This window comes from Trichomycterus rosablanca, chromosome 14, assembly GCF_030014385.1.
Source record: "Trichomycterus rosablanca isolate fTriRos1 chromosome 14, fTriRos1.hap1, whole genome shotgun sequence".
Taxonomy (NCBI): Eukaryota; Metazoa; Chordata; class Actinopteri; order Siluriformes; family Trichomycteridae; genus Trichomycterus; species Trichomycterus rosablanca.
Window position 1 is genome coordinate 3,031,329 of NC_086001.1, and position 16,053 is coordinate 3,047,381.

At 40.0% G+C, this 16,053-nt stretch overlaps 2 protein-coding genes across 10 annotated transcripts in view; one reads left to right on the forward strand and one right to left on the reverse strand.

Annotated features, from left to right (window-relative positions):
• Positions 1-444: 444 nt before the first annotated feature.
• aptx (aprataxin) lies at positions 445-6,573 on the reverse strand. 6 transcript variants are annotated; one of them, XM_063008666.1, is made up of 9 exons: positions 6,487-6,573; positions 4,848-4,982; positions 4,585-4,626; positions 4,432-4,485; positions 3,993-4,244; positions 3,242-3,301; positions 2,061-2,287; positions 1,129-1,232; positions 445-832 (listed from the first exon to the last, which is right to left on the reverse strand). In XM_063008666.1, the coding sequence occupies exons 2-9, from the start codon at positions 4,947-4,949 to the stop codon at positions 678-680; spliced, it is 996 nt and encodes a 331-aa protein (XP_062864736.1). In that variant the 5' UTR covers positions 4,950-4,982; positions 6,487-6,573; the 3' UTR covers positions 445-677. The 6 variants fall into 6 exon arrangements, with proteins under 6 accessions (XP_062864736.1, XP_062864735.1, XP_062864734.1 ...); XM_063008665.1 differs by having other exon boundaries at positions 445-829; positions 4,585-4,631; XM_063008664.1 differs by having other exon boundaries at positions 4,585-4,631.
• Positions 6,574-9,039: 2,466 nt separating this feature from the next.
• osbp (oxysterol binding protein) overlaps positions 9,040-16,053 on the forward strand; it is a 44,582-nt gene continuing 37,568 nt past the window's right edge. For all 4 annotated transcript variants that reach the window (XM_063009076.1, XM_063009078.1, XM_063009079.1 and 1 more), the window contains exon 1: positions 9,040-9,102. The gene's annotated coding sequence lies outside the window, so the exon portion shown is untranslated. The remainder of the gene's footprint in view (positions 9,103-16,053) is intronic.

Genomic DNA, 16,053 nt, shown 5'->3' on the forward strand with positions numbered 1-16,053 from the left:
CGTACGTGAAGCGCAAATCCACTGAGGTTTGGGAGAATAAGAAGGGACTGGTAGGACTGCGCGCACGTCGGCGGGGAGAAAAAGGGGGTAAAATTTATAAGAATATAGTCTTTCCAGAGGGTTCTCTGATGTCTCTGCAAGATGAGAAAGGGTCTCCAACAAAGCCTGCTTTTGTGTATCCGCTTCCACTCATCATGTGTTAGTCCTGATTTTAAGCAGAGAGCTCGCTCTTTGAGAGATTTGAGCAAGCTGGGAGTCGAGGATTTGCCGAAAATGGGCGAAAGCAGCTGGCTTTTCCCTCCCAGAGTCCTTTGCTTACTGGAAAACCAAAGGAAGGTGAGTAAGCTCCAGTTTCTTTTGAAGTTTGCACAAGTTCTTTGATCTATTATGACATCACAATAGGAAAAGCATCAAAGGAAAATCAAAGACGACTCGAACACGAGGGAATATGAATCAAACCATTTTAATTCACGGATTCATTCACTAAACTTTGAACGCACTGTACGGCCAAAAGTATGTAGACACCTGAACAAACCATTCAAACCATGGAACAACATTTGCAACTTGAACAGCCTCCGCTCCTCAGAGAAAGTCTTTCCACGAGATATTGCGCCACATGATCCCCCATGCTTCTTCTCTGGAACTCTGGAACATCTAGAAACGGGTTCAGGACAGATTCAGGAGGACAGGTGAATTTTGAGATGCTCCTTCAGCTTCGGTATGGTGGCCTGTTCTTCATGGCAGACGTGGCAGCGCAGCGGCAGCTTCAGCAGCTCGCTCGTACCCTCCTTCACGCTCACTCGGCCGTCTCGCTCCAACATGGTGATAACTTCTATAGAAATAAAGAACAAATGCAATAAAAATGCATCTATATAACGTCTACAAAAGCTTCTACGACCTTAGAAGCACCAAGTGCTTAAAGTTTAGCTTCTGCGGTGGTAATACAGGTGACTTAACGTACTACAGACTACATTTCCCAGACTCCCTTGCACTGCTTTGCTCATTCAGTGTGTCATCCTGTCCAGGGAATTCCCGCCCTGCGGTCAGTGTTTGACAGTGAAACCCGACCCACCACGACCCTGACCAGGATGAAAATGATATCAAGCGTATAAATGAATTCTAACCCACCGTCCGAGTCGATGAAGTACCGGGTGGTGAAGGAGTTCCAGTGCTTCTTGTTCTTCAGACACGGAGAGTCGAAGTCCTGACTGATCACGTGCAGGTGGACGTGACTGCAGAGCGAGACCGAGAAAACATCACGTCCATCAACTGTGATATGATAGAGCAGCTTCTTTGTTTACATCCCTTCATCATTTTAAACAGTGTGAGGATCGAAGAACGGTGTTTAAGAACTGACTGTTTAGTGGTGTGATCATATGATTACTGTCCAGGGTGTTCCTGCTCTGCGTCCGTGCCCAGTGTTTCCCCGTGGAACCGGCCCCACTGCAACCCTGACCAGGATGAAGGGAACGCTTCCTTTCCAATAATACTCTATATGATCAAATACATGTGGACACCCCTTATATATACATATATATATTGGATTCAAATATGATCAGCATCATTTTCATGTTTTATCATCACGTCATCCTGGTCAGGGTCATGGTGGGTCCTGTGTCCCTGGAATCACTGTGTGCTAGTCTATAGTGGGGCCTCGACCATCCCTCCCAATCAAATCTGTACGTAGACGCCCAACCGGGCAACAACACAGCTGGGGATCCGTACCATGGACTGGGGCTAGTGTGCCACCAAAGCTCCCCAAGTCAATTATATGTAGTTTAAACAGTTTGGGGAAGGTCATCCTGTTCCAGCATGACCGTGTCTCTGTTAAGGACAAATTTGGCGTCGGAAAACCCAGTGGCTTGCACCTTTGGGATGAATTGGAAGGTCGCTTGAGAGCCAGTCTTCCCATCCAACTTCAGAAATCCCCTTTTAACTAAAGGCCCAATTCCTACAGACACTTATAGAAAGCTTTCACAGAAGAGCAGAGGCTGTTATAGCTGCAAACTGTTAATGATCATGGTTCTACAATATTTCTGTGTTTGGTAGGTGTTGCTGACCTCATGCTGGGGATGGCGTGGTAGCCCAGTCGGACGCCGAGCTTGCTGGACGGCGGGCACTGCTGTACCATGCTGCGCCCGACCGTCTGCATGTGTTTCAGCAGGTCCACGTGTTCCGACCTCAGGACCTTCAGACTGGAGATGGACTCCCGCGGGAGGACCAGCCAGTGGTACCGAGCTTTGGGGTATTTATCCTTGATCACCACCACCCGGTCGTCTTTGTACACCTGAGGTGAAGGTAAATTCGGGTTACAGGAGGCGGAGTCGCCATTCTCGTAGTACCATGACGGTTTTAAAAAGACCAGGTCAAAGGTTTAAATACGCTTGTTGAGATTTACGGCCTCTAAACCTGTAGTGGTTTAAAGCTGGCTTGACTGTGTGCAGTGTTACCTGTGTTTAAGCTGCTTCATGTTCTTGTATTACATCACACCATCAACAAAAAGGTTTGGGTTTTCTTTCTAACCTTAGCTAAGGAGACCACTGTTCAATGAAAGTCCACTAGTCCCGTCAGGTCACTACGCCGCCGTGGCTTTTGCGTGGTGCGTCATGTGTCACCTGTAGCAGATTAGCCCCTGCTGGCGTGATCCCGGTCGTCCCCTTCAGTGTGGTCATGTGGGGGCCTAATCACACACTCAAAGTAACGTAATGTGTGGGATTTAGATTTGGTTTAGACATCGGTTCATTTTCTGTTCTGGCCGTCTCGTACACTCACTCGGTGCTTGTCGTCTTCCTTCATGAGATTTCACAAAAGTCTGAGTCTGAACGCGTCCACATCTGAATCCAAGACCTCCCCACTGCAACATTAGGGCTCATTATCTATCTTTTAACGCCGTGTTTACTCTTGTGAGTTACATTCACGGCAGGAAAGGTTTATGTGGGTGCTTTGTATCCGTTACGTAGTCTCTGATATTATATGTGCATTCCTAATTTAGTAATGGTAATGAAGTTCAAAAGTTTTTTCTGTTTTTCCAAGGTTAAAAATGTCTTTCATTGTTCCAGCTATTGCGAATTTTCGTTTTCCCGTTGGTATTTAGGGCACTCACTTAGTATGTGTGTAATCGTGATGGGTAATTGGCGGGATTCACATTGTGGGGCAGCTGTCGATCATCCGAAAACCTGCTATTTTACAAGTGTGTGTAAACATCTGACCTGGATCGATGAGGAACCGTTAAAGACGTTACCTGCATCTTTGGGTCCTGCATGGAGACTTTTAACCCCTGACTCCAGTGACCTGCAGATTCCTGTTGAGAACAGTGATGACGACGTGGTGAATTTCACATCCCACGTTAGATTTTAAGCAAATTAAAACCAACATCGATCGATCGTCTGATTAGCTAGCATCAAGCCTGAACCTTACCCTTAATTTCCCAGATTGAGAGCCAATTTTGGGCCTGCGTTCATGAGCTGTGGGTAATGACCGAAAGAACCAGGTGGTGGGTACGAGCTTTATTAACAAGGTTTCTTTTTACCAGAATGCCTGGGTTCGATCATTATTCTGGAGAATTCTAGAGGGGTGGCGCTCCTCCTACAAGTCAAGGGTGTCCACTGATTGGCTACCCCTGAACTGACCCTTCCATAAATCCTGTTATCACACAACCTTCAATGTTGTCATGTTGGCGCCTCATCACTTAAGTGGTTCTGAAGCTCATTTTCTGTTCTGGCCATCTCGTACACTCGCTCGTTGGTGATCATCTTCCTCGAAGAGATTTCACAAAAGTCTGAATGCGAACTCTTGAGCGTGGCACTGCTCCTATGAGTCAAGGGTGTCCACTGATTGGCTACCTCTGAACTGGCCCTAAGTCCTGTCATCACACTACCTTCAATATTGTCATGTGGGCGCCTTATCACACACCCAAGGTAAAGTAACTTGTACCCACCCGCCCAAAAAGACAGGGATCAAACCCAGGTCCCTGCTGTACCCTACATATTTACCTTTTCAGGTGTAGGTGTTGAATTTTCGGCCTGAGCAGAACCGTTGGATTTTCTCTCTGCATGAGAACTCATTGAGACTTTGCGAGCAGGACTTGGATCCTCCTCCTCCTGAACGTCTCTCTGACGGGGTCTCTTGGTCGGTCTGTGTTTTTCCGGAGCGGCGTCGGAGGAGGTGGAGTCCTCTCTGAAGAGCACGCTGTAGGCGTACAGACGGTTGACCATGTAGAGCTTCTGACCGGCTTTTAGAGTGACCTGGGTGCAGAGGTGAGGGACACGGTGGTGTTGGTGGAAGCTAACGGTCACCGACCTGCACGATGATTCAAATTGTGGGTGATATGGTCTTTTTTCTGTATAGCTATCACCACGAAACGTGTTTCTTTGCGCAGACGCTCTGGGTTTGGCATGAAAACAATGATAAACAGCACCACATGCGCTTTACCTGATTGCCTTTGCCCACCGCCACATCGTCCACGCTGGTAGGATTGGCGCCCAACTGCAACACGACAACAAAACACAGTTAAAAATAAAACAGTCCTGCTCAATAACGATGCTTTTAATCTTTACATCGGATTTCTGTGGTAAACAGACCCACCTGCTTCACGCTGACGAATCCTCGGTTACAATCGGCTCTCAGCTGAACTATCAAGAAGCAGAAATTAATGACGGTCAGGATGCAGAACTCAATACGGCTTTTTTAAAGATGAAATATACAGTATAGAAAACGATATCTGCATGTTTGTGGGGTTAATGATGTGCCTCTTTTAATCGTTCTGTAAATCACTGCATGTTACATTTTGTATGTGACTAAAGGAGAATATATATTTATATATATTTAAATGTGTGTGTTGGTGCTACCTTGCTGTCTGGAACACTTCTGGTCTTTAATCTTAGTTTCCGGGCCTCGTCCCAGGATGTGAGTGTTATAATGAAGAAGCTGGATGGGTTTGTGGCTTTCATCCTCACTGACCAGCCAGCAGGTCGGCATTTCACCTGAGAACAACAAAATTAGAAACCTAGAAATAATAAAGAGCCTATAAATAATATTCCTGGCGCTGTGATGATGGTTTATATAACATTTATATTGCAAATTTAAAATAAGTATGTAAAGTATTATTAGAATAATAAACCACCTCCTTGTTTCTACACTCACTGTCCATTTTATCAGCTCCACTTACCATATAGAAGCACTTTGTAGTTCTACAATTACTGACTGTAGTCCATCTGTTTCTCTGCATGCTTTGTTAGCCCCCTTTCACCCTGTTCTTCAATGGTCAGGACCCCCCACAGAGCAGGTATTATTTAGGTGGTGGATGATTCTCAGCACTGCAGTGACACTGACATGGTGGTGGTGTGTTAGTGTGTGTTGTGCTGGTATGAGTGGATAATTTTTAAATACCGTGTCCACTCACTGTCCACTCTATTAGACACTCCTACCTAGTCGGTCCACCTTGTAGATGTAAAGTCAGAGACGATCGCTCATCTATTGCTGCTGTTTGAGTCGGTCATCTTCTAGACCTTCATCAGTGGTCACAGGACGCTGCCCACGGGGCGCTGTTGGCTGGATATATTTGGTTGGTGGACTATTCTCAGTCCAGGAGTGACAGTGAGGTGTTTAAAAACTCTAGCAGCGCTGCTGTGTCTGATCCACTCATACCAGCACCATGTCAGTGTCACTGCAGTGCTGAGAATGATCCACCACCCAAATAATACCTGCTCTGTGGGGGTCCTGACCATTAAAGAACAGCATGAAAGGGGGCTAAAAAGGTATGTAGAGAAGTAGATGGACTACAGTCAGTAATTGTAGAACTACAAAGTGCTTCTATATGGTGAGTGGAGCTGATAAAATAGACAGTGAGTGTAGAAACAAGGAGGTGGTTTTAATGTTATGGCTGATCGATGTATATGTCTGTTATTTAACAACTGTCTTATTAATCTCCTCATTATTAATAAAATAATAGTATTTCTTATTTTAAAGTTTAAAAGGCATCAACAAAACACATCAGAAATGTAATTGATTATTTGCAATGTATTGTGGAATGTTAGTATATGGAGAACATGCCAATCTTCTCACAAACTGGACCACTGGATCAATGTTGCTTGCCAGCACCCGCTCTATCAGCTATGCCATTAATGTGGCACATGTGGGTATACGATGATCTGCAGCAGCAGCAGCAGCACAACAACAGTATTGTAAGCACTGGAGTCCGTCATGTTTTCGTTTGTGAGCAGTAAAAGCTGAATGTAAACAAGCCAGGCTCTGGTTTTTCAGCTAATTTAATAAAACAGCTTTAAAGTAATTCAGTATTATCATGTGTCCGGGTATTTACATCTTTGTTATAATTATAAAGATTATTAAAAATTAACCAGCGGATCTGTAATTGATCTATGATTGTATTTATCTCCAGTCTTAATGAATTACGATTCCACAACCTGTAACAAAAACTTTCCTTTTGTAAATACGTGCTGTTTAAATACATTAATAAGCTTTAATTACCTTAAAGTGGAAGATATTTACTGTAGGTTTTAATAATATTTAGTTATAAACAGTCAATTTAGTCTGATCACACTTGCATATCCAACCATTCTCTTTCAAAACTCTGCTAACAACACGGCAATGTGTAAAAACGACCATCAGGCCGTATTCCAAACAGATACATGCACCCTATATAAGTCCCCTACACTCCCTATAGAGCAATAGCAGCTTTGTTTTATCTAGTGCACTACAGTTCTAAAATAGTGCTATTTAGCACACAACACATCTGTCCCTGTTCTTAACGTTAGGCGATTGTTTTACTGCCACCTATAGGACTGGAGTGGGAGCACTGCAAGTGGGAGTGTGTGGACAGTGTAGACCAGGGGTGTCAAACTCATTTTCACCGAGGGCCACATCAGCATTATGGTGGCCCTCAAAGGGCCGATTGTAACGTATCCTGCTGTGATTGCAGTCACATTGCTGTTTTTCTTGGAGGCTGAATTCTGCATTTATATTGTTCTACTTTACCACAGACACGGCCTCATAACACAAGAGACGCACCGGTTTCTCTTCCTGAAGCACAAACTTGTTTTCATTTTCATTAAATTTCCTCCTTCTGCTTAATTTTCTTAATTATCTTCTTGTACATTTTAGGATCATGTGTAAATATGTGTAACATCATCTACTGGCGGGATGTGTCACTTTGCAGGTCACAAAATCAGCCTGCATTTTAAAAGATGCAGTTTGTTTAGGATTTTACAGTGTATTTTTAAGACAATCATTCTGCCCTCACTAATAGTTTATCCCCCTTTCTCAGCTAGACAGACAGACAGACAGACAGCTCCCTTCAGAATACAGTCGGTTTATTTGCTCCCCAGCTGTGTGATACACTGTGTGCACCAGAATGAAGTAAAAATGCAAACAATAAAAACAATAAAGAACCTAATACAGTAAAAGCACACAGCTGTAGTCAAGTGTTACATCTGGTACAATATGAGATTTAACCAAACGTAAAATAACGAGTTAAAATTGTGTGTAAAGATACTAATTGCTATAGTAACAGTAACAATAGTATTTAATTACGGTAAATTTGTAACTAAAACGCTGTGATATACTCACTAAACATGTACAAACAACTGAGAATATAAACGTATATATATAAAAATATATATTATTATTGTTTACGTTACTGACTACGCTACCCTGCATTCTTTTGCCGTAAAAGTCACATGGCTTCTTAGCGAAGATTAAAGTTAGTTGCCATGACTACGATGTCCCGTTGTCTCTTAAAGGCGCAGGAGCGCATTAAATTATAAGTGCGTCTCTGTAACGACTCGAACCATCACAACAATCATACAGTCGTTTAAGCTCTCGCGGGCCGGATCAAATGACGCGGCGGGCCGGATCTGGCCCGCGGGCCGTGAGTTTGATGACCCCTGGTGTAGAGCGTGGGCATTCATTCATTCATTCATTCATTCATTCATTCATTCATTATCCTAGTCAGTCTCGCAGTGGGTCCGGTGCCACCCAGAAACTCAAGGCAACAATACTCCTTAGATAGGGCACCTATCACTCATGCAGCCACTCATTTACTCCCTCATTTACTCATTAACTCACTCATTTATTTACTAACTCACTTATTTACTCACTAACTCACTCATTTACTCACTAACTTACTCATTTACTCACTAACTCACTTATTTACTCACTAACTTACTCATTTACTCACTAACTCACTCATTTACTTACTAACTCACTCATTTACTCACTAACTCACTCACTCATTTACTTACTTACTCACTCACTCATTTACTCACTATCAATTTATGTCAGTTATGTATTATTCGTTTGACAATATTATAATATTATTATTGTTATTATTATTATTATCATTATTATTATTATTATTATTATTATTATTATCATTACTATTACTATTATTATTATTATTATTATTATTGTTATTATTATTATTATTACTATTATTATTGTTATTATTATTATTATTGTTATTATTATTATCATCATCATTATTATTATTATCATTAATATTACTATTACTATTATTATTATTATTATTGTTATTGTTATTATTATTATTACTATTATTATTATTATTATTATCATTATTATCATTGTTATTATTATTATTATTATTATTATTGTTATTGTTATTGTAATTATTATTGTTTGTTATTATTATTATTGTTATTATTGTTATTATTATTATTATTGTTATTATTATTGTTATTATTATTATTATTATTATTATTATTATTATTGTTATTATTATTATTATCATTATTATTATTATTATCATTATTATTATTATTATTATCATTATCATTATTATTATCATTATTATTAATATTATTATTATTATTACTGAATGAGCTCTTTTACTCAGTCGTAAACTGTTTGATGTCAGAAGTTGCTTGGCTGAGGTTAAATACTAAACAGTTCCTTGCGTCCTCTTTAGGCTTCCTATTAAGGGTATACAGTAATAGCAGCTACGTCCTATGTAGTGCACTTGGTGTATATCGTTAAGCTATTTGTAATTGGGCCCGACTTGTCAGCAGAGTCAGTCTGAGAGTCGCTAGCTGAACTTCCTCATTCTGAGGGCATTTACATAGCTCGGTAGGTTTGTTTTTACTGACAGATTTCTGATGTTTTATGTGTGAGTGTTTGTGAGGATTTGTGTCGCTTTCTGGCTGGTTTGGTGCCGCTGTCAGGGTGAAAGAATGAACCTTTTTACGCTGTCATTTGATTGAGTCGCTGAGTTAGCTTAGCTCAATGCTAGCCGTCTAGATAAACGAATTTGACTTAATATTAGAATTGGGTAATTTCTAACATTTCGGATGTTTTCTGTATTGTATTTATTTTGTATTTGTTTAGTGGTGCGTTCAGTGTTAAACTCGTATAAAGCTGGTTTGTTATTTGCAGTTTAGCTCTGTGCTATAGTTAGCCCGCAGGCCTCAGAGTTGAATAATGACAATAATAATAATATTATTTACATTTTACAGTTTTAAACTTTTATTCTGTGTCTGTTTTAACATTTTACTACAAGGAAAATAATATTTAGTTAAATATAGGTGAATTTTGTGTTTAGTTTATAAGTTTGCAGTTCCTGCTCCATCACTTCGTACACGTAGGCGAAACCCAGAGCACTATACTACACTTCTGTACTAGCTAGTATGTAAGTGTAGTATTCAGAGTACAGCGCACTATACTACACTTCTGTACTAGCTAGTATGTAAGTGTAGTATTCAGAGTACAGCGCACTATACTACACTTCTGTACTAGCTAGTATGTAAGTGTAGTATTCAGAGTACAGCGCACTATACTACACTTCTGTACTAGCTAGTATGTAAGTGTAGTATTCAGAGTACAGCGCACTATACTACACTTCTGTACTAGCTAGTATGTAAGTGTAGTATTCAGAGTACGGCGCACTATACTACACTTCTGTACTAGCTAGTATGTAAGTGTAGTATTCAGAGTACGGCGCACTATACTACACTTCTGTACTAGCTAGTATGTAAGTGTAGTATTCAGAGTACAGCGCACTATACTACACTTCTGTACTAGCTAGTATGTAAGTGTAGTATTCAGAGTACAGCGCACTATACTACACTTCTGTACTAGCTAGTATGTAAGTGTAGTATTCAGAGTACAGCGCACTATACTACACTTCTGTACTAGCTAGTATGTAAGTGTAGTATTCAGAGTACAGCGCACTATACTACACTTCTGTACTAGCTAGTATGTAAGTGTAGTATACAGAGTACAGCGCACTATACTACACTTCTGTACTAGCTAGTATGTAAGTGTAGTATTCAGAGTACAGCGCACTATACTACACTTCTGTACTAGCTAGTATGTAAGTGTAGTATCCAGAGTACAGCGCACTATACTACACTTCTGTACTAGCTAGTATGTAAGTGTAGTATTCAGAGTACAGCGCACTATACTACACTTCTGTACTAGCTAGTATGTAAGTGTAGTATTCAGAGTACAGCGCACTATACTACACTTCTGTACTAGCTAGTATGTAAGTGTAGTATTCAGAGTACAGCGCACTATACTACACTTCTGTACTAGCTAGTATGTAAGTGTAGTATACAGAGTACAGCGCACTATACTACACTTCTGTACTAGCTAGTATGTAAGTGTAGTATTCAGAGTACAGCGCACTATACTACACTTCTGTACTAGCTAGTATGTAAGTGTAGTATCCAGAGTACAGCGCACTATACTACACTTCTGTACTAGCTAGTATGTAAGTGTAGTATTCAGAGTACAGCGCACTATACTACACTTCTGTACTAGCTAGTATGTAAGTGTAGTATCCAGAGTACAGCGCACTATACTACACTTCTGTACTAGCTAGTATGTAAGTGTAGTATTCAGAGTACAGCGCACTATACTACACTTCTGTACTAGCTAGTATGTAAGTGTAGTATACAGAGTACAGAGCACTATACTACACTTCTGTACTAGCTAGTATGTAAGTGTAGTATTCAGAGTACAGCGCACTATTCTACACTTCTGTACTAGCTAGTATGTAAGTGTAGTATTCAGAGTACAGAGCACTATACTACACTTCTGTACTAGCTAGTATGTAAGTGTAGTATTCAGAGTACAGCGCACTATACTACACTTCTGTACTAGCTAGTATGTAAGTGTAGTATTCAGAGTACAGCGCGCTATACTACACTTCTGTACTAGCTAGTATGTAAGTGTAGTATTCAGAGTACAGAGCGCTATACTACACTTCTGTACTAGCTAGTATGTAAGTGTAGTATTCAGAGTACGGCGCACTATACTACACTTCTGTACTAGCTAGTATGTAAGTGTAGTATTCAGAGTACAGCGCACTATACTACACTTCTGTACTAGCTAGTATGTAAGTGTAGTATACAGAGTACAGAGCACTATACTACACTTCTGTACTAGCTAGTATGTAAGTGTAGTATTCAGAGTACAGCGCACTATACTACACTTCTGTACTAGCTAGTATGTAAGTGTAGTATACAGAGTACAGAGCACTATACTACACTTCTGTACTAGCTAGTATGTAAGTGTAGTATTCAGAGTACAGCGCGCTATACTACACTTCTGTACTAGCTAGTATGTAAGTGTAGTATTCAGAGTACAGCGCACTATACTACACTTCTGTACTAGCTAGTATGTAAGTGTAGTATTCAGAGTACAGAGCGCTATACTACACTTCTGTACTAGCTAGTATGTAAGTGTAGTATACAGAGTACAGCGCACTATACTACACTTCTGTACTAGCTAGTATGTAAGTGTAGTATTCAGAGTACAGCGCACTATACTACACTTCTGTACTAGCTAGTATGTAAGTGTAGTATTCAGAGTACAGCGCACTATACTACACTTCTGTACTAGCTAGTATGTAAGTGTAGTATTCAGAGTACAGCGCACTATACTACACTTCTGTACTAGCTAGTATGTAAGTGTAGTATTCAGAGTACAGCGCACTATACTACACTTCTGTACTAGCTAGTATGTAAGTGTAGTATTCAGAGTACAGAGCGCTATACTACACTTCTGTACTAGCTAGTATGTAAGTGTAGTATACAGAGTACAGAGCACTATACTACACTTCTGTACTAGCTAGTATGTAAGTGTAGTATACAGAGTACAGCGCACTATACTACACTTCTGTACTAGCTAGTATGTAAGTGTAGTATTCAGAGTACAGCGCACTATACTACACTTCTGTACTAGCTAGTATGTAAGTGTAGTATTCAGAGTACAGCGCACTATTCTACACTTCTGTACTAGCTAGTATGTAAGTGTAGTATTCAGAGTACAGCGCACTATACTACACTTCTGTACTAGCTAGTATGTAAGTGTAGTATACAGAGTACAGCGCACTATACTACACTTCTGTACTAGCTAGTATGTAAGTGTAGTATTCAGAGTACAGCGCACTATACTACACTTCTGTACTAGCTAGTATGTAAGTGTAGTATTCAGAGTACAGCGCACTATACTACACTTCTGTACTAGCTAGTATGTAAGTGTAGTATTCAGAGTACAGCGCACTATACTACACTTCTGTACTAGCTAGTATGTAAGTGTAGTATTCAGAGTACAGCGCACTATACTACACTTCTGTACTAGCTAGTATGTAAGTGTAGTATTCAGAGTACAGCGCACTATACTACACTTCTGTACTAGCTAGTATGTAAGTGTAGTATTCAGAGTACAGCGCACTATACTACACTTCTGTACTAGCTAGTATGTAAGTGTAGTATTCAGAGTACAGCGCACTATACTACACTTCTGTACTAGCTAGTATGTAAGTGTAGTATTCAGAGTACAGCGCACTATACTACACTTCTGTACTAGCTAGTATGTAAGTGTAGTATTCAGAGTACAGAGCACTATACTACACTTCTGTACTAGCTAGTATGTAAGTGTAGTATTCAGAGTACAGAGCACTATACTACACTTCTGTACTAGCTAGTATGTAAGTGTAGTATACAGAGTACAGAGCACTATACTACACTTCTGTACTAGCTAGTATGTAAGTGTAGTATTCAGAGTACAGCGCACTATACTACACTTCTGTACTAGCTAGTATGTAAGTGTAGTATTCAGAGTACAGAGCACTATACTACACTTCTGTACTAGCTAGTATGTAAGTGTAGTATTCAGAGTACAGCGCACTATACTACACTTCTGTACTAGCTAGTATGTAAGTGTAGTATTCAGAGTACAGCGCACTATACTACACTTCTGTACTAGCTAGTATGTAAGTGTAGTATTCAGAGTACAGAGCGCTATACTACACTTCTGTACTAGCTAGTATGTAAGTGTAGTATACAGAGTACAGCGCACTATACTACACTTCTGTACTAGCTAGTATGTAAGTGTAGTATTCAGAGTACAGCGCACTATACTACACTTCTGTACTAGCTAGTATGTAAGTGTAGTATTCAGAGTACAGCGCACTATACTACACTTCTGTACTAGCTAGTATGTAAGTGTAGTATTCAGAGTACAGCGCACTATACTACACTTCTGTACTAGCTAGTATGTAAGTGTAGTATTCAGAGTACAGCGCACTATACTACACTTCTGTACTAGCTAGTATGTAAGTGTAGTATTCAGAGTACAGCGCACTATACTACACTTCTGTACTAGCTAGTATGTAAGTGTAGTATTCAGAGTACAGCGCACTATACTACACTTCTGTACTAGCTAGTATGTAAGTGTAGTATTCAGAGTACAGCGCACTATACTACACTTCTGTACTAGCTAGTATGTAAGTGTAGTATTCAGAGTACAGCGCGCTATACTACACTTCTGTACTAGCTAGTATGTAAGTGTAGTATTCAGAGTACAGAGCGCTATACTACACTTCTGTACTAGCTAGTATGTAAGTGTAGTATTCAGAGTACAGAGCACTATACTACACTTCTGTACTAGCTAGTATGTAAGTGTAGTATTCAGAGTACAGCGCACTATACTACACTTCTGTACTAGCTAGTATGTAAGTGTAGTATTCAGAGTACAGCGCACTATACTACACTTCTGTACTAGCTAGTATGTAAGTGTAGTATTCAGAGTACAGCGCACTATACTACACTTCTGTACTAGCTAGTATGTAAGTGTAGTATTCAGAGTACAGCGCACTATACTACACTTCTGTACTAGCTAGTATGTAAGTGTAGTATACAGAGTACAGCGCACTATACTACACTTCTGTACTAGCTAGTATGTAAGTGTAGTATTCAGAGTACAGCGCACTATACTACACTTCTGTACTAGCTAGTATGTAAGTGTAGTATTCAGAGTACAGCGCACTATACTACACTTCTGTACTAGCTAGTATGTAAGTGTAGTATTCAGAGTACAGCGCACTATACTACACTTCTGTACTAGCTAGTATGTAAGTGTAGTATTCAGAGTACAGCGCACTATACTACACTTCTGTACTAGCTAGTATGTAAGTGTAGTATTCAGAGTACAGCGCACTATACTACACTTCTGTACTAGCTAGTATGTAAGTGTAGTATTCAGAGTACAGCGCACTATACTACACTTCTGTACTAGCTAGTATGTAAGTGTAGTATTCAGAGTACAGCGCACTATACTACACTTCTGTACTAGCTAGTATGTAAGTGTAGTATTCAGAGTACAGCGCACTATACTACACTTCTGTACTAGCTAGTATGTAAGTGTAGTATTCAGAGTACAGCGCACTATACTACACTTCTGTACTAGCTAGTATGTAAGTGTAGTATTCAGAGTACAGCGCACTATACTACACTTCTGTACTAGCTAGTATGTAAGTGTAGTATTCAGAGTACAGCGCACTATACTACACTTCTGTACTAGCTAGTATGTAAGTGTAGTATTCAGAGTACAGCGCACTATACTACACTTCTGTACTAGCTAGTATGTAAGTGTAGTATTCAGAGTACAGCGCACTATACTACACTTCTGTACTAGCTAGTATGTAAGTGTAGTATTCAGAGTACAGCGCACTATACTACACTTCTGTACTAGCTAGTATGTAAGTGTAGTATTCAGAGTACAGCGCACTATACTACACTTCTGTACTAGCTAGTATGTAAGTGTAGTATTCAGAGTACAGCGCACTATACTACACTTCTGTACTAGCTAGTATGTAAGTGTAGTATTCAGAGTACAGAGCACTATACTACACTTCTGTACTAGCTAGTATGTAAGTGTAGTATTCAGAGTACAGAGCACTATACTACACTTCTGTACTAGCTAGTATGTAAGTGTAGTATTCAGAGTACAGCGCACTATACTACACTTCTGTACTAGCTAGTATGTAAGTGTAGTATTCAGAGTACAGAGCACTATACTACACTTCTGTACTAGCTAGTATGTAAGTGTAGTATTCAGAGTACAGAGCACTATACTACACTTCTGTACTAGCTAGTATGTAAGTGTAGTATTCAGAGTACAGCGCACTATACTACACTTCTGTACTAGCTAGTATGTAAGTGTAGTATTCAGAGTACAGCGCACTATACTACACTTCTGTACTAGCTAGTATGTAAGTGTAGTATTCAGAGTACAGCGCACTATACTACACTTCTGTACTAGCTAGTATGTAAGTGTAGTATTCAGAGTACAGCGCACTATACTACACTTCTGTACTAGCTAGTATGTAAGTGTAGTATTCAGAGTACAGCGCACTATACTACACTTCTGTACTAGCTAGTATGTAAGTGTAGTATTCAGAGTACAGCGCACTATACTACACTTCTGTACTAGCTAGTATGTAAGTGTAGTATTCAGAGTACAGCGCACTATACTACACTTCTGTACTAGCTAGTATGTAAGTGTAGTATTCAGAGTACAGCGCACTATACTACACTTCTGTACTAGCTAGTATGTAAGTGTAGTATTCAGAGTACAGCGCACTATTCTACACTTCTGTACTAGCTAGTATGTAAGTGTAGTATTCAGAGTACAGCGCACTATACTACACTTCTGTACTAGCTAGTATGTAAGTGTAGTATTCAGAGTACAGCGCACTATACTACACTTCTGTACTATCTGTCTCGCGTGTGT

Excerpts from the sequence above, each read along its gene's own strand:
- aptx (XM_063008664.1), bottom strand. The coding sequence starts at position 4,977 with ATGCCGACCTGCTGGCTGGTCAGTGAGGATGAAAGCCACAAACCCATC. Across the intron at positions 4,632-4,847 it reads GAAGTGTTCCAGACAGCAAG|TTCAGCTGAGAGCCGATTGT; the intron begins GTAGCACCAACA and ends GCTTCTTGATAG. Across the intron at positions 2,288-3,241 it reads TGCAGGACCCAAAGATGCAG|GTGTACAAAGACGACCGGGT; the intron begins GTAACGTCTTTA and ends CCTTCACCTCAG.